Genomic DNA, 22,753 nt, shown 5'->3' with positions numbered 1-22,753 from the left:
ATTAGCCGCTGTGGTGCATCAACCAGAACGAGGTTTGATGATACTTTTCTCTTTTAATCTGCATCTAAATATGATTCTGACGACAGGTCAAGCCACTTCTGGCTACCTGGGTTGCCATGGAAACCAGCGCAGGACGTGTTGCGTTCTGCGCAGTCAGACTGGTAGAACCTTGAGATCTGGTTTCACACCTGCTGCTCCAAGTGTTAAAGATAAAAGATTCATTCGCAGGAATGTACCTGGAGATCATCTCTCCTCTGAGAACTGCGGCACTGTGTCAGAAGATATCACGCTGGGCTCCAAGGCAGAGAGAACCAAAGATTGAGCCTGAAGTTACTCCACAATTTTATTTTCTTGTTTTTTGATTTAAACGCACAGTTGCTGTATCATACGGAAGAGCATTGCTGCTGCCCTAGGAAACAAAAACAAAACAGGGCCCTGTATCACGTTATAGCGTGAAACCATCACGTTATTTTGTGATAATTTTAACATTATTTTTCGATAACTTTCACGTTATTTTGTGAAAACTTTCACGTTATTTTGTGAAAACTTCATGACGTGATAGCTTCACATCATTACGTAAATGTGCTTGCATCAACTGGAGTTGATTAAAACGGAACCCACAAGATGACAGCGATTCAAAGGACTTTTGGGCTTCTAGGAATCTAGTTGAATCTAGCTCTATGATCTGTGTACAAATAGCACATGAAAAATAACGTGAAAATTATCACAACGTGATAGTTTCACACTACAACATGATACCGAGCCCTGTTTTGTTTTCGTTTTTCTAGGTTGGCAGCGAAGCGCTTCCACTGTATCGGCCCTCTGTGGCACTCTGGTGAGCAAACACAAGCAGGCAATCTAGGCAATTACTGCAGGAATGAAATTATTTTCACTGAATCATTCGCAAACACGGCTGCTTCTGTCGCCGCTTTGCCCACAACAAGAACCCGTGACACGCACGCGCCAGCAACAGCACCACCTGTAATTAACCACAGGCAAAAGGAAACATCCGTCATCCTCCGCTGCTCCTCTTGCATAGACAAAAAGGGAGAAGGGCAAAATAACGACCGCCTCGGCATCACTGACAGAGTGATAAAGCAAAACAGGCCGGGACCTGAGAGATCAAAGAGGAAGCCGTGAGAAAGCCATCCCTTATTCATGACATCATGGCGATGTTAATATTTGATGCTATTGTTGATTTCCGGGACCGGATTCATCCGGCTGCTCTATTGGAGATTTTAAGTGGGAAAAAAAAAACGCTTCTGCAACAAAGAAACAGAGTGTAATTTATTACTGATCTCTTGCAGTTAACTAGTGGGATGTTTTTCCAGGCGGCGCAGCACAGCTGCTCACTGGAAGAGCGAGAAAATAGCTGCTTCATTATTTAAAGCAGAGCGATCTGCCAGAGGGAATTCTTGCGTATTCTTCAGTTTCTGGTGGATTCACAGACAAGGGAAGCTCGCCGCTATTTTTTTTGTTTGTTTTCTGATCAACTGAACGAGGGTTTTGGTGTCATTTTGCAAACAGTGAATGCAGTGACAGTGCCGACACAAGCCCAAATTATTTCTCATCTTGCACCCAATGAATAGTCAATAGAAACACTTTGCAGATGTAAGAAGGAACAAATAGCGTAGCATGTTTAGCCTTCTGTTTACATCCACCTGCAAAGAAATACAAATAAAACGCTGGGATTTAACTTTCCTTTAAAATTGATGCTTTGCTGGATCTTCCACACGTTTGGAAGGGAACCAAAAGAGGGCAGTGTCTGAGGGTGGAGCCGGTACCTTGTAGAGGCATCAGTGCCCTTTGTGACATCACAATGCAGCTATTATCTCTAGAAACAAGGACAGTCTAATCAGTAATGGGTTGCTGGCTCAGTTTTTCAACCTCAATCAACCATCTTGACATCTTAAAAAAGCATTTCAGCTGATTTCATCATCACGGCTTCCTTTTGGTTGTGTTTAACCAGGAGGGGGCTGTTGGAAGGTATTATTTAAAAAAATAAATAAAACAGGAAGTGACGGTGAAAGACGTTAGCATAGAAGCCTAGCATTGAGGCACTAAAGGTATTTCTCTGGATTTTGTAGTCTGGATTTTCATGATGAGAGAAAAATTATAAAGAGTGTTTTAGCACAAAGCCATGAAGATCAGAATGTCTGCTGAGTTGCTTTCCTGGCTTCATGTTCAACACGCCACCGCCGTTTGGCACCTGGCTGGAGAGAGAATGCGGCTGCTGTGCACAGGTTAATGTGTTGCAGCGTGCATGAAATCAAGCTTCAGCCCTGAGGGGTCGCAGCTGATCCTGCGCAGAATACCGAGGCGGTAAACGCAGTATTTTGTCAGTGTTTTATTTCATTATTTTACAAGCAAGGATGTGATCATGAAAGCTGATTTTTTTTTTCTAAATTGATTTTGGTGTACATTCCTACAAGACCGACTGACCCACCCGCCCACACACACACACACACACACACACACACACACACACACACACACGCACACACACACACACAGAGTGTTCTCGAATCTTGACAAGCTGAATTATGAATCTGCCAAGTGCCGGTTGAGAAGAAAAGCGATAATAATTACCAGCAGGGGGCCACGGATGACGCCGAACTGAAGGTCAGCAATTGCATAAATAGAGGTTAAAGTGGGAAAATCAGGCAGCACATGCATAAAATTGTCTGAAACAGTTCACGACCCAACTGAGAGAGGAAACAAGGTTACTCAACACTCTGAAAGCCAATAATTCTTTTTTAACGATGACTCTTTTTTGATGAGTTTTTTGCCCCTGAGAATGAAAATCACATCTAATTTATTTCAATTTTCAGGATTATTTGATTAAAAAAAACAATCCAAAAAACCCCAGTGCAAACATGACAATGCAACCGCTGCTGACAAATAAATAAAGGTTATAAAGATCAGTAACACTGAGGTCATGTGGCCTGAGCCCTGTCTGAGTGTGTGTGTGTGTGTGTGTGTGTGTGTGACACTTAGTTAAGGCGGCATTTCCCCACATCCAGGCCTGCTGATGAGGCAGCCACTCCATCAGCGCACCTCTCCTCCATTCACCACATCCTCTCATTAAAGCTAAATTAAATCCATCAGGTCAATCCCACCTGTCTGGATGATGGCCATTCTCTCTCTCTCTCCCTCTCTCTCTCACACACACACACACACCTCTCCATTAAGTGACTCAATGCAGCACCACGGGCAGAATAACTGGTAGCTGGCGCTCTTCCCATCCCAGTGCACCTTTTCTTTGTAATCGCTCGCTGGCGCTCGAGTACCTTCGCCGCCATCAATGAAATTACAGCCATTGAGTTGTAGAGCTCTCAGCGAGCCTCTGGCTATAGTGCAGGTTTCATCCACACAGACGGGCCGCCGTGTAACTCATCACGGAGCTAAATGCCCAGACGCTCTTCATATCCTGTTCTTGCAGCTTTGCAGCTTTGGAGAAAATCATGAAAAATGCCGTAATTGTTTTTGTTTGAGCTGATACTGCTGCTGCTGCTGCTGCAGCAAGGCTCACATATCATGGGGAACTGTTAGCTGTTAGTCATGAGCTGCTGAGGTTCTCAATATGTACCTTGGTGCGTAAACACAAACAGATCGGAAGCGAGGACGGGATGTACAGGAACGACATGGCTGACTCCTTTATTTAGCCGCTGAAAGGAAAAAAAAACAACTTCTTCATTATTATTTATTTAATATCTTTGTGGTGTAAAGGAAACATTTCAGCCCAGCATTGTTGTTATTTTCCACCTCTGTGATCTATAGCAGCACCTTTTTTTTTTTTTTTTTGCCCACTTGCGCCTCCCCGCTGCGCCCTGTAATGATTCCAGGAAATTGGAACACTCTTGCGGAGGTGTGTTTGTTTTCCTCCTCATGTTCTGGGTTTCACAGCTTTGACTAAACATGTAACCATGGCTACACATCAGCCCAAAACCTTCACGCCTTTAAATCCACAGGTGTTTCTCTTGTTGTCATCATCATTACTATTTTTCTTTTTTTTTTTTTTTTTTTAGATAAAGCAATTTTTTTTAAGTAAATTTGAAAAAGTTATTTTTCTTGACCAGTGCCACAATTCACGCCCACGCTCATAAAATGTGGGAGGCGCTGCCGTTGCATCACACACTCGATGAGCTGTTGCCTCGCATGCAAAGCAGCAGCGAGACAGGAGCACGCCGCTGGAAATTCCAGGGAGCAGCGAAGGGTCGCGGCCTCGGTGGCGGAGGTGACGAGGGAATCGTCTCCGAGAATCGACAGCTCGTGTGCACAGGCATCAGGTGTGTCGAAGGACGGACCAAGCCTCCGGGAGACGGGTCACCTTCCGGAGGTGAGAATCTACTCTGTCTGCCGGACGCATCAGAGGGTTTATCTTGCGGCGCAGCGGTTTAGCCGTGCCCTTTGTGACATCACGTGCAATAAAAACATCCCCAGACTGTCAAATCCAATCACCCTAGATTTGACGGTGTCACACACACACACACACACACACACACACACACACACACAGTAGGAATTGCTACAATTATTAGCACAGATACCTGAGTGACACAACTCAATTAAACTGTCAAATCAAATCAAATGAAATTCCAACAAGTGTGAAGTCAGTGATGAAGATGCACCCGTCGCCGGGAATTAACAGCACATTCAAAGTCGTGGCGCTGCAGCGGGGTTCAGGTGCGCCGAGCCGACGCCTCGAGGAGCTCGTCTCCTTCCAGAGGCTGACAGGCAGGAGAGGACAGGCAGGAGAGGTGAGAATCTCTGAGCATCTGTCCGAGGCTTCAGAGGAGAATTGACCTTTGCAGCGACGCCGGCTCTTTCTCAACAGTTTTTCCTATGCGGTCTGAAGTGTCTCTCTTTCCAAGCGCTGGAGGAGCTGCGGATTAGCCTGCTTCTGCCTCAGTTTCAGCCACTAATGAGGGACTGGAGCCCGCTGGCGCGTCAGGCACAATTTCAATACGGTGATTGAGCGTCTGGGAGTGTGGCAACAGTTATCAGTCTTCCTGTCCGTCAGTGCTGTCGCCACGCCATTAGCATCGGATCTGGGATCAGCAGAAAGGTGGCTGGCTTCCCTCCGTTCCATTCGTAGGTGGAATGACCAGAAACATCTGAGGAAACTGCTCAAAATTTCCCCCAGTGATCCAAGACACCAGACTCACTGATAATGAGGTGCAAACAAATGAATGATAGAGCAAACACAAAGTCACAAAATGTCATTAATATGTAAAAAAAACAAACCAAAAAAACAGAAAGATCTTTAGATTCTTTAGAAAAGAAATCTAACAAAGAAACAAAAATCTCTTTGACACGACTGCACAATCATCCATTGTTCTCCTTAGCAACAGCTGACGTTTTAGATGTCTGTGTTGAAACTGAACTGAACTTTTAGACGATTAAAACATTTTACAAAACTTAAAAAAAAAAAGAAGAATAATTGGAAAAAGTGAGGAGGATTTATATGCCTTTCAAAGCAAGGCGACAAAGTGTTCAATGACAGAAGCACTTCACACCTACGAGCACTCAACCTGATAATGAGTGACTTGTATAAGAGGAGACTTTAAGTTGAAACTGAGATACTGTGCGGCAGGTGCCTGATATTATCATGCTACAGTGAGCTGACTGTTTCTCCTCCAGTGTCAAAGCTGTATTTTGAGCAGGCTGAGTGGACGCAGCTGCACCGCTAACGATGGCCACCAGGTGTTCCGGCGACACGCTCTTAACTGCAGCAGGTTGACATCTTGTCCACCAGCTGAGCATCATGTATCCGCTCGGCAAACACAATTATGGCGACGCTCCAGGCTGTCGGGAGCCAAAGCAAACATGCCATCGGTCACGTGGTACTGCCGTTTCATAACCGCCAAGTCAATGATATTGACGAAAGGTGGAAAATAAAAGTTGGCCAGTTTATTTACTTTTACAGTTATTTTGAAAAAAAAAAAAGAAAAACATATCAGCACTTTTTTTTGGTATTGCATAACAGTGATGCAACAATTTCAAAAATGCTGCAAAGGCCAGATGTGATGCTATGATTTCTTGCTGCCCCCTGCTGGTCGCTTCCAGTACGACCCCCTTGCGATCAAGGCCACAGATGGAAAGGAAACCGCAAACAAGGATGATGACGTCAACTCCTACCAGCTGTGACATCAGAGTAAAATCACTGAATCCACAGCAGATGCTGGATCTGCGCTACTACTGAGTGATGATGGCACGGCATGGCTATCATCAATAATTCTACACATATGAAAGGTGTGAATGCAGATAATCAATGTGCTCGGGATGAAGCTCGACATTCACTTTGCACCCGGCAGTAAATCTCACACACACGCACGCACACACACACACACGAATTAACAACCTGGAGAGCTGCATAATCACCATGACAGGCTGCACACCGAGCATTGACCTTTGACCCGGCACGTCAGTCCGCACATTTCAATCAACTGGGGGAAACGATCAGGGCGTGTTTTTAAAATAATTTATTCAATAGTCATTCAAGGGAATAGAACGGTTTAATCATGTCAGCATATAAAATATGTACAGCGCAAATAAAATCTTTCTTCAGGAAGAAACGACGGATCCGGCTCGGAGAGCGTGTGCTTCTGTTGGAAGAGCCTTCCAAGGGTGATTCTTCATGTCACAATCACTGATCGGCGAATACTGGCGTCCCGCGTGTGCAGTTTGTAGTGGATAATTAGCAAAGCAGTGAGTCTGAATGCTGGCTGGAGATTAAGAAAGGCTGCAGTTTGACTGTCTCCCCTGCACAGAAGAGACAAGAACGCACTCAGAAGAAGAAAAGACATCAGTCATTTCTTTACACAGAACAAACACGTGCAGCGTTTCTTCTCCAACACCCCTTAGCGTTAAATTATTCATGTGGCACTAATGAAAGAAAGCTCAAAGAGGATGCGTTGCCATGGCAACAGGTGTACCTCCGCGCGCTCCCGTAAGCATGCTAGTGTCGGCTAAGCTTTCCGGGTACCTGTTGTCTCTGCTGCTGGCGCCTGTACTCTTCTTCGCTGGCAGCGAGAGCCTGAGCCAGAGCCAGATCCTCCTGCTCCTGAGGGCTGACGCACAAACAGCGACACGTCAACGCACAAGACACGCGTTCACACTTTGCTGCTACGACGACCCGGGCGGAGGGAGAGGCCAGACTGAAGTTTGAGCGAAAAACACGGGCGTAATGTGGCAACTGCTTTCTAATGACTTCTGCTGGTAGAAACATCAGAGGAACATTCACGGCAGCCTCACATAGCCAGTAAAGAGGGGGAAATGCATTGTTTTTGTGCCAGCTTTTATCGGAACAACAATTAAAGATTAAATCAGACACCTGCTGCCTCTCTCCAGGTTCTCCGGCTTCCTCCCACAGTCCAAAAACATGCATGTGAGGTGAATTAGAAACTCTAAATTATATTGGTTGTTTGTCTCTATGTGGTCCTTGTCCAGGGGGTCACCCTGCCTTCGCCCTATGACAGCTGCGAGAGGCTCCAGCAGACCCCCCGTGACGGTGAGCTCGAGAAGAAGCGAGTGTTGAAAATGGATGGAAATTGATTTGCAACACTGAACTATTTTGTGCAGACTCGCTTTACACGTTTTCAACACAGTTGTGTAGAATGTGCTCACCTGAGAGCCGGCTGGACCACCTGCCTGGAGTCAGCCAGAGACATCTCCAGCGCCCTCTGCAACGCCTGCTCCTCAGTCTGCAGGCGCAGGAGCAAAAACAACGCTCACCGCACCGCTCAACTCGACGCAAGACAATTTTTCAATCTCCTAAGAAGCTGTTAATGATTTTCTCACCATGCCGGCCTGGAGGGATGCTGAGGGTGCTGCTACATTCTGTGCTGACACGGAGGTAGGGATCCGCTGGGCGGAGCTAGAGAAGAAGGGGGAGAAAGAAGCCAAACAGAGGGATGAGTGAAGAATTCTAGGCGTTTAATTAGTGGCCCCATTTAAGCTAATTTCCAGATCTTTTGCTCTAGTAAAGCAGTCAAGTACATTTCCAAACACTGCATATGGGACTTCTGAACCAAGATTTAAAAGCAAAGCATTACTTCGTGGTTCTTACCTACTGGTGTGGCTTCTGCTGTGTGCGCTCACACCATTAGAGGCAGGTCTCGTGTTTCCTGAAGCAGAAGATGAAGTCGAACCGGAGGCAGAGGTGGAGGAAGCGCCGGCCCTCGTTACAGCAGCATTTCTGGCATCAAACATAAAATCGCACATTAGGGGATGGAAGTATAAGTGCACAATATACATTCATCGGAACTCAAAGAGCAAGAATCTGAAGGGGTCATGTGACTCCACCCACCCCGACTTGGACAGAGGTTTCCCGTCCGTCTTACAATCGTGGTCTAGCGGGTGGCGGTGCTTGAGGCAGAAGTTTAAGTGACACTGGTCGCATGTCACTCGCATCATTTCCTTCTGCTTGCAGCCGCCTTTGGAACATTTATTGGTAAAAATCTGAAAGTAGGAAAAGTTAAAGTGAATGCTCACTTCCAGAGTGTTTGCTGGGTTGAAGACGACGCCAAAAAGAAACGATATGAACCTTTCTTTTTCTCTGGGCTGGGTCTGATTTACAGTCTCTATCAATGTGTTCACCAACTTTAATGTCTGGCATCTCTCCTCTCTTGGTGGGGATGGGAGTGTTGCACAGTGGACATACAGGGACCTGAATATCCTAAAATAGGAGTAACAAGAATCATTAGACGAACAAACAGCTGTGGAGTCGTGCAGTTTGACTTTTCACTCATTTAGACACGTGGACACGTTTTTGATAATGAAACACAAAACAACAAAAAACATGTTCCAAAATGACACAATTTACCTTTTTGTAGGAGGACGTGCATTTGTGACTTGCATAGGTTATGTGGTCTTTGCAGAAAATCTCTTGACAGGCATCACATTTCATTGGAAGAAAGTCTGAAATGGCAAGGAAAGCTCGAAACATCAGGTTCCACTCAGACTGAATGAGATAAATTGAAGATTTTTTTTTTATTCATCCTTTCCAGAGAGCTGCAGTATTTAATATTAAAAATGTGACTCTTCAAAAGTACAAGCTACTTGAAAAAGTAATAATTATCTTACTTGCTGACCATTACTCATAGCATCAGCCATTGAATATTCCCCAAACACAGTGGCCAAGTTAATACACTTGGATACTTACCCAACTGTTTGCAGGTCTTCTCAGAGCAGTGCTCTCCCAAATCTGGAAACTCCATTTTGACAGCACCTTTGAAGTAATCCTGACAATCAAAGAGAAAAATAAATAAATAAATAAATAAAAATCATATATTTTTTTTTAAAACAGCCTTTAACAAAACTGTTACCCTACGAAACAAATTTGACTTCATGTAAAAGGTAACGAGCAGAAGAAACAATTTAAGAGTGTGTAGTTGTCACATTACAGTTAATATGGTGCAGTCGGGAATCAGTTTAACATAGAATAGGAAAATGTATTGATCCAAAATGCTAATTACACATAAGCAGTCCTGTTACAGGTGAACAATATTGTATTTTTTTTCTTCTTCATGTATAGAATAATTAGCTGTACTACTATCATTATTTTTCTTAACGTGTCATTCAAGCGTGAACACGCCCCTGAATCTGGAGTCTGACAAGTTTGATCTCAAAGTGCAGGCACCCTCACCGCGATGCCAAAACTAGCAAAGTCATCATGAGAGTCACAAATCGATACAACCCGAGAACGTGCAAGATGACCACTGGGCAATTTTCCGTCCCCTCTAAACCCACTCCGTACTTTTACACGAGAAGCCGCTCTGACGCAGAAAACAAGAAAACCACAAATCCATTACGAACCATTTCTTCAGGCTGGTGAACCGCTGACGCTAGCAGGCTAGGCTAGGCTAGGCTAGGCTAGGCCAGATAAAGTTCAACCACCCACTAAGCGTGTTACATAATTCCAGCTCACGCAGGCTGGGATGAGCAGAAAATCATCTTAAGAGAGAGGGGGAACATGTATTTACAAAGGCATGGTGACAAAAATAAACACTACGGCGGACATGGTCGGCGTATCTCTGGTAGCCAAAGAAGTGGCTAACAGCGTTTCACCATGTCTTGAGGGAAACACTCCAGCGCCTGGTCTGTGAAACTGAAGGGCAGTGTGGTTGAGATGTTGAACCATCTCCAAGTCGACATAAAACACGGTCGACGAGCATTTCAACAGGAGTAATTAGCGGCAAAACGTCCACAAACACTATAATTAGCCGAGTGAGCGAACACAGCCAGTGATTTCCGCTAACGTTAGCGAGTGTTGGCTTGTTGTTGTTGTTTTTTTTTAATTTTTTTATTTACTCACCGAAATCCGTCTTCTCTCCGCCTCAGGAAGGTAAGTGAAGACCCTCTTCAATCACTGACGTTAATTCCAGTCACCTCCTTGTCACACTTTTCCGAGCACCGAGCCCGCAGCATCTGTCCGAACGCCTCCACCGAGCTGTCTGTTTTCATCAAGTTTTGATGTGTCACGCATCACGCTCCTCCCAACGACATGACGCAACTCTGCGTCACAATGGTGTACGTCATTGTGGGCGTGACTAGTTCTGGAGCAGACGGGCCTCCTTTCCAGAACTTTGGAGAAGTTCCAGAACTTTCGTAGACGTTCTGAAAGGGCGTTCCCTTTGTATTTACGCATCAACTAACTTCCGGTTGAGCGGCCGTCGACGTTTACAAATGCTTCGCTATGGGGGTTTTGTTGTAGCAAAACTATTGCAAACGCCTATCTGAAATCTGTGTGTGCGTATTCACATCTGTACGTGTAATCAAGATCTGTGTGTGCGCGATTAAAAACAAACTTAAACACTCATATGCCGGCAGAAAAAACACGACGCTGAAGTTGGGAAAATATCATAATGTCAATGGCAAAGTTGTCTACTTTGGAGTCCCCCCAAAAAGGCCAAAAAGGATTTCCTGTGAAATATGTCAACTGATTGTGATAGTAGCGCTCCCATGCTTTACAATGATACCTCACATGTCCATTTCTACTGTATGATTTTGGAAATAGTCCACCTGAAAAACTGAAGGCTGAAATTAGGGTTAGGGTTTCTGGGTTCCTCTCTCGCTAGAAGCCCCACATTTGATGTGTGTGTGTCTTGGGGGCTCCTGATGAAAAAGCAAGTGGCCCCATGTCTCTAGGACAAAGTTGACTTTTGACCCCCATAGACTTGTATGGAATTAGGGTTAACGATAAGGCTGAAACTAGGGTTAGGGTTAGGGTTAAGGCTGAAATTAGGGTTAGGGTTTCGGGGTTCCTCATGGGCTAGATGCCCCAAATATGGTGTGGGCGCTTCTTGGGGGCTCCTGATGAAAAAGCAAGTGGCCCCATGTCTCTAGGACAAAGTTGAAATTTCACCCCATAGACTTGCATTGAATTAGGGTTAACGATAAGGTTGAAACTAGGGTTAGGGTTAGGGTTAGCTGAAATTAGGGTTATGGTTTTGGGGTTCCTCATGGGCTAGAAGCCCCAAATATGGCGTGTGCGCTTCTTGGGGGTTCCTGATGAAATAGCAAGTGGCCCCATGTCTCTAGGACAAAGTTGAAATTTCACCCCATAGACTTGAATTGAATTAGGGTTAACGATAAGGCTGAAACTAGAGTTAGGGTTACGCCCAAGGCTGAAATTAGAGTTAGGGTTACACTTAAGGCTGAAATTAGGGTTAGGGTTTCCGGGTTCCTGACGCTAGAAGCCCCAAATTTGGCATGGGTGCTTCGCGGGGAAATGTGATTTTCTAATTTCTGCTAAACAAGTCTTTTTATGGGCTCAACTTAATATTTAGCAATCGGGAAATTGAGTGCAATCCTAGTTTCACTGAGAAATGTAATTCCAAGATCAAGACTTGACTTCAACTATTCAAATATATGTCAGTTTACTCAGAGGGAATCTCACATCCAGAGGGGGGAATCACTGTTTAAGGTGGAGCATAGGCTAAATCTACTGCAAACAGACAGCTTTACGCACCTCTTCATCGTGCTGCCCTGCTGATTGTTGTCTTTCAGGGATTTCGCCAGTGGATGGCAGCAGAGTTCTTTTAACCCAAGCGGTCGCTGAGCCGATTGGGAACCATTAGCTCGGAACCCAGGGCGGGGGTTGACAGGAGACACATCATCGTCACATGGTGAAGGTCTGCAATGAATAGAAATGATAACCTTGGTGTTTCTTTTCTTTCTTTTTTTTGTTGCATAACGTCACAACATTCAAAACCTTTGCACAACACCGTGTAATTACAAGCTTCGACACGTGATAATTAATCAGGGGCCTCGATGGACGACGATAAATCACTGGATATTTAAATCCTGACACGCTGCTGTTGATGCACATTTCATCATAATTATAAAGCAAATGATCTCAGACACGTTCCTCCTTGGGATGTTAAACATAATGTAGGCATCATCATCAGGTAGCACACACACACACACACACACACACACACACACACACACACACACACACACGCACACGCACACGCACACGCACACACGCACACACACGCACACACACACAGCTAGAGAGAGCATGAAAACGTCTCTGCTGCTGCAACACCTGCCCAGTGATGCTGCAGCCAGGTGGTGATGTGCAGGAAACACCTGGACACCCTGCACATCACTCGCTCCTCGCCTCTTCCACAAGTGCTGCTAAAGAGGCAGTTAAGCATTTTCAGCAGCAAGAGGGAACTCTCAGCAGAGCAGCTGAATGTGTGCTGAATGTGAGCCGTCACGTACAAAACCTCGTCAAATATTTTACAGCTAATAATACAGTGGAGTCTGGCGTTTATTGACTTGTATTTGCCGCCACGAGGTGAACCAATTAGCTGGAAGAAAGAGACACAGAAGACACGCATCTTGTTTCATACCATTCCTTTTCTTTTCTTTCTGTCATTTTTTTTTTTTTTTTACCACAAATTAGTTACAGACTATACCATCCCAGCCCTGCGATGCGAGCCTCAATTAAAGGGGCAATTTTAAACAGACAGCCACTAGAGGGCACAACAGGTCTTTGATTCCACACAGACAGACTCCTGAGATTTTGGCTCGATGTCAACCTGATTTTAAGGTCACGAAAGGTCCACTTGCTGAGTGGCCTGTGAGTGACTGATTCTTCATTAAAAGAACGTACATAATTATGAAGAGTTTTTCTGTCCCTGAAGAGGGCTGCGATCGCCTGCTGCAAAGCCTCTCAAAAGCTTGTTTCTGCAACTTTCTGCTGTGCTGGGAAAGCACACGAGCCTGAGAAGTTCGCGACAAGCCTCAATCTGTCTGTTTGTGCTCGTCAGAACAACTTGTCTCGTTTAGCGACTCCTCGGTAAATATCTCCTGGGCTTTTGTTTTGGCATTTTTCTGCACACAACGGCAGATGGCCGAGCTACAGAGTACAGTCACCGGCTCCCTCTCCGAGATCTCGGTGATGGGAGGAGGCAGTGAGGGACCGTATCCTACCATCACTTCCAATTTGGCTGCAGCCAAAATAGACTAGAGTCGCAGAGAAAGCACTTAGCGCGGCAGCGATAATGAAAAGTTGCATTTGTGCGGCCTTGCCTCAACTTTATCCTCACTTTTTTTGTTGCCTTGGCGAGTTGGCAAAGTTCAGGCCTGTTAAAAGCCCATTTCTCCCTCTTAAATGCAACCTGCCTCAGGTAGAAGGTGACCCGCACATTGCAGTTTTTTTTTTTTTTTTAACATCCTAATACCCTCCGAGGAAACTGGGACGTTCGGGGGCCGCTCGACGCTGTCCAACACGCTTAAAATCAAGCCCAACACCCCTAAGATTTGCAAGAGCAGGCCTTGTGCACGTGTATTGAGTCATGCACAGCAGCTATATGTGAGCCATAATAACAGACAGCCTCACTGACAGGCAGACTATATATTCACCTATTCATTTTTCCACCCATCCAAAACCATTTGGGATTATATGGAGGATGGCTTAAAATCCGGATAGGCTACACTCCCCCCTACCCCCCACCCTCATCCCCTCCACCACCGCCACCTCCTTCCTTTTTACATGTTCCTGTAGAGTTGAATTATTAGATTGAAGTTGAATAATAAGCACTGAGTCAAACAGCACACCCTTCATCTGCAGAGCTGTAATTAACGGGGGCAAAATGCAGGCGGTGGCGAAGGAGGGAAGGGAGAGGGGAGAGAAGGGAAAAAAAAAATGCAAATTATTCCGCACAAAGGCTCCTCACAAATTGGCGTCACCATTTCTCAAATTATATCATTACTATATTTTGAAAATGTTAATCTGTTGAGCGGATTTCCCGGGGGAGTTGAGTAAATTAGTTCTATTTCCGAGGCTGCCGCGCTGCAAAGGCAAAGGCAAGCGACAAGCACCTCTGATTTGCTGATTACAATTAGACTCCCCAGTTTGGGCTCCGTCAAGCATTGATAATTTTCGGCATATTAAGCACGTTTTAGCAAAGGTGATAAGTCAGTTTTAATTGAAATGAAATTATTATTCTAATGGAAGTTTGGTTATTATTATTAGGAGGCACTAGTCATTCTAGCTTCATTTTTTATATATATATAAATGCTGGCGAGTGGAAGGAGGGGGGGGATTTTGAAGGGCATTAGGGTGTCAGGATTGAATGAGGTAATTTGAAGGGAATTACTTTCTCTTCTATCAGAAATGAACTGAATTAAAAGTCCAAATCAATCGCTTTCACTTCTCCATTCTACTTTGACAGCGGCACAATTACAGATAATTAGATGGGAGGAAACTTTTAATTGTGGGATTAGAAGGAGAGAGAATTTGCAGGATCAGAGGGAAAATTTTTCGAGGCAGAGTTTCTTGCTTAAAATCGAATCAAAGGATTTGCGGGCTTAAAATGGCAACCGCACCCCCCCACCACCCACCCCGCCACATCACCAGCACCAACACCCCCCCCCCCCCCCACCACCACCACCACCACCTCCACCTCCTCTCCTCCTCTTTTGCTGTTTAATTGGAACTGCATCTAGTTCATCCAAATCATCCAAAACAATTAATTTAGATTTAATTCTATAATTATCATCAAATCGAATAATGTGCAACCTAATTTAGATAGTTAAAAATTAACGCGCGTGAAGTTAATTGAGTAATTAAACTCCTAAACTGCCGCCTATTAATTTGCCCGCCTAATTAAAAATGAATTTGATTCCGCGCCGCCATAGGAAGCATCAGTGTTGGATGGGAGCCCTGATAAGGGTCGGTGTCTTATTTTGGGGGTCGCGGTTCCACTTTTGATGTGGTTGTCCCCCCACCCGCCCTCCGTGCACGGTTCAACTTATCTGCTTATCTTCAGTCAGGTGACTTCACGGAAACCATGAGGACACAACCGGACTGGAGACGCCGAAGGAAGCGGCGTGACGAGGCCTCCTTCACCGCGCATCAAGTTGATCTCCTCTGATGAACTTTCCGTGCGTGTGAAGGCTCGAAGTGAGGGGACGAGTTTGAGTGCTTTGATTACAAAGGGGGTAAAAAAATAAATTAAAAAAAACTCTTTTGAAGGAAGACGCAGAGAGTTTTGGGGGAGTTTCAGCGCTTGTCAGTGTCAAGTTTAGGTTGCAAGAAATAACATTCTGACTCGAACAGCGTCACGTGCGCGCCTGAGCGAGGCCCCTCGGTGCGTTAGACACAGCAGGTCTAGGAAAAGATTGAACTTAAAAAAAAACAAAAAAAAAAAACAACAGTAGACTGCTATCTCCACCTTTAATGTGTAATTTTAGTCCAATTTAAAAGGCAAAAGTTGTCGAGCATTATGCAATATGTCCTGTCCCCTCTTTTTCCTAAAGAGAGAGATTACACATCGCCTCCACATGCCAGTATTTGCAAAGAAAAGTGTCGGTGTATCTCAGCAGTAGGTTAGCTCCTTGAAACTTAATCAATTATCCTATAGGCCCTTTGCTCGCGTCGATTCAAATTAACAAAGCATAAACTGTCCACCGGTGACAAAACCATTCAGGGGTGTCAGGGAGAAACGTGGGGGCGTGTTGAAAAAAAAACAACAAAAAAACCCAACACGTTTTTATTATTTCTATTTTCTGTCCGTGTGAACAGCCGCCAAAAGAGCCGGTTAAACAAAAGGTAACAAGGCAGGGCAGCGGCGCGCCTGCACGCCGGGGCCTTGTTCGCCTTATTATCGGGTTAATTAAAGCCGGAATCTGACAATGTCACCCGGTTGTAGAAAAACGGATTTAAATGCAGCGTCTCTGGAGACTGTGTCAAGGGCTGCCTTTCACTGAGCTGCTCCCGTGTGCGGCCGAGTTAGAGTGGTGGGGTGCACGGGTGAGATGGGTGCAGGGGTGAGGTGGGGGTGCGGGGGTGGGTGAGAGACTTGCCTGTGTCTGGAAATGACCAAAAGCAATCACTGAATTTTAGATGTTCCGAGAGAGAGAGAGAAAAAAAGAGTGACACAGAAGGGAGGGAAAGGAAGGAGGAGGAAATGAGCGGGGAGGAATTATTCATAAGATCGTGTCCGAGTGCGTAAAAATTAAAGTTAAAATACAAAAGGAGGAGGGTGAGAGGGGGGAGGATGTGGGGAGGGGGTTCAAAGACGCGCCCCGTGCAGCCGCAATAAAAGGCAGATGGATAAATAGGCAGATCTTCTCTGAGCAGTTCATTAAAATGGAAGGCTCACACGCAGAAATGCGCAGGGTTGTTATTTGGGAGTGTGTGCGCGCGTGTGTGTGTGTGTGTAGGGGGGTCAAGTGACGAGCGGATTATATACTTCCTCATAATAATATTAATTAAACAATTTGCATGCTAATAGGGTAACAATTATCGCGGCTTCTGTTGAGAGATTCAGGTTATTACAACATGCCAATCCGGGTGCCAAGGGTCAGGGAGTGAGTGGGCTGCGAAATTTCAACTCTGATTAACATTGTGACAGCGCCAGACTCGGGATAAATAAAGTGGAATTAATTATTTGAAAAAAAAAAAAGAAAAAGAAAAAAAAAAGCCTTAATGAGAGGAGGACAGAATTTTTTTTGGGAGGGGTCACGTCACGCGCACTGGGTGGAGTGGAGTGGAGATGAAATGGAAAGAGGGGGGCGTTTTGGTTTCTTTTGATTTTTGTATGATCGTCCAAGTGTTGTTTATTATTATTATTATTGCAATTATTATTATTTATCGTGTATTCCGTCCGCAGAGACGTGAACTCTTGACCACATGCTCGACTTCAAGGTTGACCGTGCAGCCTTTCATTTAAATTCTACAATTATTAATAAATAGAGCGAATTATTTGGGTTATTTTCTTCTCCGTGTGACCCTGCCGTGATTGGAAATGTGCCATTTGTTTGCAGCATCACGGCAACTCAAGCGCAGTCTCGCACGAGAAGGTCAGTAATTGTTGACAATAAAATAAATTAAACTCACAATAATAAGAATTAAAAAAATGCTATACCTGCCTTGTTATTCTATGCTTGAACAATAGAATAAAATCAATAATACTAAATATTTAAAAAAAAATGGATACTGGAAATGATACTGAAGACAAACTGCGACGTCTGGGCTAAAATATCGCCACTCTTTGTCTAGAAGCCGCTCCAACATTCTGCTCCTCCGCGCTGAAAACGGGGCAGAAAAAAAAAGAGAAAGTCCGGGAGCTCCCGGCCCAACCAATCCGCCTGCAGCCGCTCATTCCCGGCATGAGGCGAGCCCTTCCTCCCGCGGCGGGTCCCCCGTGTGGCGGCGATGTAGTTCTTATCAAAGCCCCCCCTGTCTTGTTGTGACAGCTCTGATATTGTTTATTGAGGTGGATGTCAGCTTTAATTAGCAATCGATACGGGGAGCGTTTGCAAGAGCGCGTCTCTGACGTCAGCGGCCATTACCGCCTCTCATTGGGTCCGCTATTCCCACAGCCCGGGCTAATTATTGGGGAGGTTCATGTGGATAAAGTAGCGCTCATCCCCTCCCCTTCCCCACATCATGTCCCCCGCTCGCCGGCCGCACTCGCTGCGCGCTTTCTGAAAGCTTCCCCGTCGCCGCGGCCTCCACACGTCGTTTCCTCTCGCTCGCCCAGCGGGATGATGGACAGCAGGATACTGGATCCGCCGCACGCCCAGTTCGGAGGCTCCCTCGGCGGGATGGTGGGCTTCCCGTACCACCTGAGCCACCACCACGTCTACGAGCTGACCGGCCACCAACTCCAGTCCGCGTCCGCCGTCCCCTTCTCGATAGACGGATTACTCAATGGTTCGTGCACGGCGTCGGTGGGTAGTTCCAACCCTCTGCTGTCCTCGGGCTGCGGGATGAACGGAGACAACCAGCACTACAAGCTGTCAGGTGAGCCGCGGCGAACATCGACCAGCCATGCTGATACAAACAAACAAACCAAAAAAAAAAAATGCAAATAAGAAATTAACCGACACAATGCTGGAAGGGAAGGATGGAGGGAGGGAGGGAGGGAAATACAAGAGAAACAGGTGAAAACAAAGGCGGGATGTGCAAGTTAAGACAGCAAGGCGGCTCTTCGCTTTTTTAAAATCCCCATCACTGCGAGATAAAGGTGCAGCCGAGGCAAAACAATGTTCCTGTCAGTCAGTAAACAGCACAGCAAGGAAATTGCTCGTGTTAACATGCGAGGAATTTTCTCTCCCTCCCTCCTTCCCCTCCTCCAACGTCTCAATTCAGAAGAAAACACGGGGTGCGACGGATTTAGATCCCTGTGCGTAATTTCCTCGCGGAATTTGCCAAATAAGATGTGCACTTTTCAGGAATTCCTCCCGCTAACAATGATGTCGAGTTCTCGCTCGTCCTAATCACGCGCTCGCTGTTTACACGTATTTTTCCATTGTGCTGCCGTGCAGACTCGGGGGACCCAGACAAAGATAGCCCCGGCTGCAAGAGACGGAGAACCCGCACAAATTTCACCGGCTGGCAGCTGGAGGAACTAGAGAAGGCGTTTAACGAGAGCCACTATCCCGACGTCTTCATGAGGGAGGCACTGGCTCTCCGGCTGGACCTGATAGAGTCCAGAGTTCAGGTAAATATATCTGTTCTGCTCCTCAACGATGCATCGTGTTTGTATGTTGTGATCAAAAGCTTTGCTGCCCATTTATTAATTCATTAATTTCATTGATTAAGAAAAAATAATAATATGATTAATATAGTAAATATCAAAATTACAATTACACCACCCCCCCAAAAAAAATAATAATATGGTAATTACCTGCCTCACCAATCTTTGCTGTCTGACCTTTTATTGATTGCAAGGGTTATTTAAATAAATCAATTTTAATTTGGCCGATGCCATTATTCTGATAAAATAGTCAAGTCCTTGATGTGAATTGATGTGTTCTTTATTTTGTTTTGACAGAATAATTTTTGTCATTTATTGTTATGTGAGTTTGTTATATATTTTTTTATTGTTCATTTTTGTGGATAAAAAACCCATTTCGTTCTGTCCCCAATATTAATTTAGTGAAAGCATGAATTTGAATTATTTTTGCTTTATTTTTGCCTGAATAATTTTGACAATGACTGGTGATTAAAACTCAATTTTAAGATTTAATAGTTGGATTTACATGATAATTGTGAGACCGGAAATTTTCTATCTTAAAGGAAATATAGGTTTATGTACAAGTTTAACTTTCTAAAATCTATCCAAACTTTAAAAGTGGCTTTTGCAATTCTAAACACCTAATTCCTCATAATCTGTAATTACAAGAACCAACCACAATATTTCACCCATGAAATCAGCGTGTTGGCAGTGGTTCCTGCACACCCTGCGGTCACAGAGGGGCCGCGCTACCTACACATGTTCCTCACAGTCTCTCCCTCTCCCTCCGCCAAGGTATGGTTCCAGAACCGCAGAGCCAAGTGGAGGAAAAAGGAGAACACGAAGAAAGGGCCGGGTCGACCTGCTCACAACGCCCACCCGACCACCTGCAGCGGGGAGCCCATGGACCCGGAGGAGATCGCCCGGAGGGAGCTGGAGAGGATGGATAAGAAGAAGCGCAAGCAGGAGCGGCGGCTGCTCAAGTCGCAGAACAAGCTGCTGGCTGGGGATTTATTTCACACCCCGGGCTCGGACAGCGACAGCGGGGTGTCGCACGCCACAGACAGTGGCGACAACCTCACGGGGCCGCCTTATGACTCTGTCGGGGGACACCAAACGCAGGCGAGCTGCGAGCAGACACCTCACCCTCTGCAGAGCCAGAACCACAACCAAAGACACTTGGACCAGGATGCTGGATCATCCGAACTGGACTCACCGGGCCACCGGGCGGGCCTGTGCGCCAACACCAACAGTGGCAGAGCCTCCGGCGTGCCGAAACTCAACCCTTTCAGCGTGGAGAGCCTCCTGTCGGACTCCAGACCGAGGCGCAACCCCGCGGCCTTACCCTCCTCGCGGCCTTTAATAGGGAAGGGGCACTTCCTGCTCTATCCCATCACGCAGCCGCTCGGATTCATCGTCCCGCAAACTGCTCTGAAGACCACAGCATCACCATCATCGCCACCAACATCATCATCATCATCTTCAGCAGCAGCAGCAGCAGCAGCCAGTTGTGACAGCGACGCGCCTGGAGAGAGGCACCAGTCGGTGGGGCGCAGAAACAGCAGCAGCAGCAGCAGCGGCGGCGGCTCGCTGCAGGACTCGGCGGAGGCAGCACCCGATGAGGAGCAGCAGCAGCAGCAGCAGCAGCAGCAGCAGCAGCAGCAGCAGGCGCGCTCACCGCATGGCAGCCCGTCCAGGTCGGCGTTCGTGTGCACGGGCAAAAGTACTCAGATCTCTGTGATTTGCAGCGACTCGGACAGGAGGGAACAATTGGACGGCATGGAGCAGCAGCAGCAGCAGCAGCAGCAGCAGCAGCAGCCTGTGAGCCGAGAGTGCGACAGTCCGGCAGCGGACACAAAGACAGACGCTAAGGAAGATGTCGACATGGAATAAGAAAAAACAAAACAAAACAAACAAACAAAAAAAACAGAAAAGAAAAGAAAAGAAAAAAGAATCAGTGGGAGAGGTGAAGACGGAGAGAAACAGAGAAGACAAAAGGCAAAAAGCACATTGACGCAGCTTCTCAAAGACATTTTTTCCCATTAGGCCAAAGCTTCTAAACTACATGTGTGCATCTCCTACCAACCCTACTTTGACAATGATGTTCTTCTTCATTTCTCTCTCTCTCTCTCTCTGCTTGTGTGCGCGTGTGTGTGCGAGCGCGCGTGTGTGTGCGTGTGTGTGTGTGAGTGAGTGAGTGTGTGATGTGGGTCAGGAGTCACTAGATATCCTTTAATGTGTGCTAACCTGTCAGAAAAAAAAACAACAACAACACACAAGACCAACAAAAATCCTCAAGAGCTGTAAAAAGGTATTATACTATTTATATATGTAAGTTTTTTTTTCTTTTCTTAAATAAATCTATTGTATACAAGCACCTGAAAAAAAACAAACTCGTGTGAGAGCTTAAATAGCGGCACATCCGGTTGCTGGACCGTGCGGCAGGAAAGAGAGAGGGGCGTTCTTAAGAAAATCTCGTGTTGTACTTTGTATATTGCCTTAACAAATTTATTCATCTATAAGCCCCCACTGAAATGAGGTTACGAGCCCGAGGCGAAAAGGACCCGCTCGGCTCCTGCAGAGTTTTGATATGAAAGTAATTATTTTCCCGGTGGCTACTGCGGGGGGATTCAGTTTATTTTAGCTCAAAGGGGGTTATAATACATTACCGATTTCCAGTGATATGAAATCACATAAACTTCCAAGAATAATAGAATTAGCATGAAAAGGCCTGGGTGTCAAATTGAAATAGGAAAATAATAGCCCCGGCAGCTGGGAGTGTGTGTGTGTGTTTGTGCATATTGGATGGGAGATGGGGATTCGTGGGGAGGCATTTTCATGAGCTTTCTCCTCTTCCTCCTCCTCCTCCTCCTCCTCCTCCTCCTCCACCACCACCACCGCCTCCTCTCTCCACTTTGTCAGGGGCCCCCTTGTAGCGGGGCTATATTAAGATAGATGTTCGATGATATCCCTCATTGTTCTGTCGCTTTACATTGATGTCGCTGCGTTATCAGCCTATTGATCATGCGTCGGCTGTAATAGGACGGGGGGAGCGCCGAGGCGAACGTGCCTATTTACAATAGCACAACACATTTGTTCTAATAGGGTTGCTGCTCCCCGGGGAACGCACGCGGGATCTGGGACATCTGCTCCCCCCCCACACACACAACCGCCCGCCTTGCTTGCTTTCCCCTCCGCGATATTAGCTGCGTTGACCACAATATCACGTCAAGGGAGATCGTGCAGGGGCTTTTGCGTGTAAATAGCATGACAAAATGCATCAAAAATAATCAGAGGGGGAAAAAAAAAATAATTTCCAACTCTGGTGCAGCTACACCAGCTACAGCAGAAGCCGCCACCCCATCCCCCCCCCTTTTTTTATAGTCTTCTCTTTGGGTCTTGATTTGCAAATAAATTGGAAATAATCAGAAGGGGCTGAGCTTTACTTGTGAGCCGGTGCAAATGAATTTCTGAGCCAGTGTCCCTTTCAAAATATTTACATAAATTTCAGCCCCCCGTGCAGCTGTTTGCTCTAGGAAGCAATGTCTTATGAGGTTGGTGTTGGTGGGGAAGGGGCACGCAGGCGCAGCCAACATGGCACACACACTAGAGACAAGCCAGATATCACACACACACACACACACACACACACACACACACACACACACACACACACACACACACACACACACACACACACACACGGGGAAAATGAAGATTAGGCGTGTGGTTATGGTTTAGCGGCGTGACCTATCTTTGCGCATTTT

At 46.0% G+C, this 22,753-nt stretch overlaps 2 protein-coding genes and 1 long non-coding RNA gene across 5 annotated transcripts in view; 2 read left to right on the top strand and 1 right to left on the bottom strand.

Moving 5' to 3' along the window:
• Positions 1-22,753, top strand: part of LOC142896876 (uncharacterized) — a 267,438-nt gene that overhangs the window by 110,390 nt on the left and 134,295 nt on the right. The gene's annotated exons all lie outside the window — the stretch shown is intronic.
• On the bottom strand, positions 6,470-10,491 carry zfand2a (zinc finger, AN1-type domain 2A). Of its 3 annotated transcripts, none has more exons than XM_076038634.1 (10): positions 10,319-10,491; positions 9,167-9,245; positions 8,828-8,922; positions 8,549-8,680; positions 8,312-8,463; positions 8,072-8,200; positions 7,804-7,879; positions 7,630-7,706; positions 6,939-7,073; positions 6,470-6,765 (listed from the first exon to the last, which is right to left on the bottom strand). In XM_076038634.1, the coding sequence occupies exons 2-9, from the start codon at positions 9,219-9,221 to the stop codon at positions 6,962-6,964; spliced, it is 828 nt and encodes a 275-aa protein (XP_075894749.1). In that variant the 5' UTR covers positions 9,222-9,245; positions 10,319-10,491; the 3' UTR covers positions 6,470-6,765; positions 6,939-6,961. The 3 variants fall into 3 exon arrangements, with proteins under 3 accessions (XP_075894749.1, XP_075894747.1, XP_075894748.1); XM_076038632.1 differs by having other exon boundaries at positions 6,989-7,073; positions 10,319-10,490; XM_076038633.1 differs by having other exon boundaries at positions 6,989-7,073; positions 9,167-9,232; positions 10,319-10,490.
• uncx (UNC homeobox) lies at positions 17,517-22,612 on the top strand. Its single transcript, XM_076038748.1, has 3 exons — positions 17,517-18,271; positions 18,796-18,971; positions 19,782-22,612. The coding sequence occupies exons 1-3, from the start codon at positions 17,746-17,748 to the stop codon at positions 20,877-20,879; spliced, it is 1,800 nt and encodes a 599-aa protein (XP_075894863.1). The 5' UTR covers positions 17,517-17,745; the 3' UTR covers positions 20,880-22,612.

This window comes from Nelusetta ayraudi, unplaced genomic scaffold (assembly GCF_046127955.1).
Source record: "Nelusetta ayraudi isolate G7.1 ecotype Tasmania unplaced genomic scaffold, CSIRO-AGI_Nayr_v1 ptg000057l, whole genome shotgun sequence".
Lineage (NCBI taxonomy): Eukaryota > Metazoa > Chordata > Actinopteri > Tetraodontiformes > Monacanthidae > Nelusetta > Nelusetta ayraudi.
Note: the sequence above shows the minus strand (reverse complement) of the source record. Positions and strands in the feature narration are given on the sequence as shown.

Excerpts from the sequence above, each read along its gene's own strand:
- uncx (XM_076038748.1), top strand. The coding sequence starts at position 17,746 with ATGTCAGCTTTAATTAGCAATCGATACGGGGAGCGTTTGCAAGAGCGC. Across the intron at positions 18,272-18,795 it reads CCAGCACTACAAGCTGTCAG|ACTCGGGGGACCCAGACAAA; the intron begins GTGAGCCGCGGC and ends GCTGCCGTGCAG. Across the intron at positions 18,972-19,781 it reads TGATAGAGTCCAGAGTTCAG|GTATGGTTCCAGAACCGCAG; the intron begins GTAAATATATCT and ends CCCTCCGCCAAG.
- zfand2a (XM_076038632.1), bottom strand. The coding sequence starts at position 9,221 with ATGGAGTTTCCAGATTTGGGAGAGCACTGCTCTGAGAAGACCTGCAAA. Across the intron at positions 7,880-8,071 it reads AGCAGAAGCCACACCAGTAG|CTCCGCCCAGCGGATCCCTA; the intron begins GTAAGAACCACG and ends CTTCTTCTCTAG. Across the intron at positions 6,766-6,988 it reads GCCAGCAGCAGAGACAACAG|GGGAGACAGTCAAACTGCAG; the intron begins GTACCCGGAAAG and ends TCTTCTGTGCAG.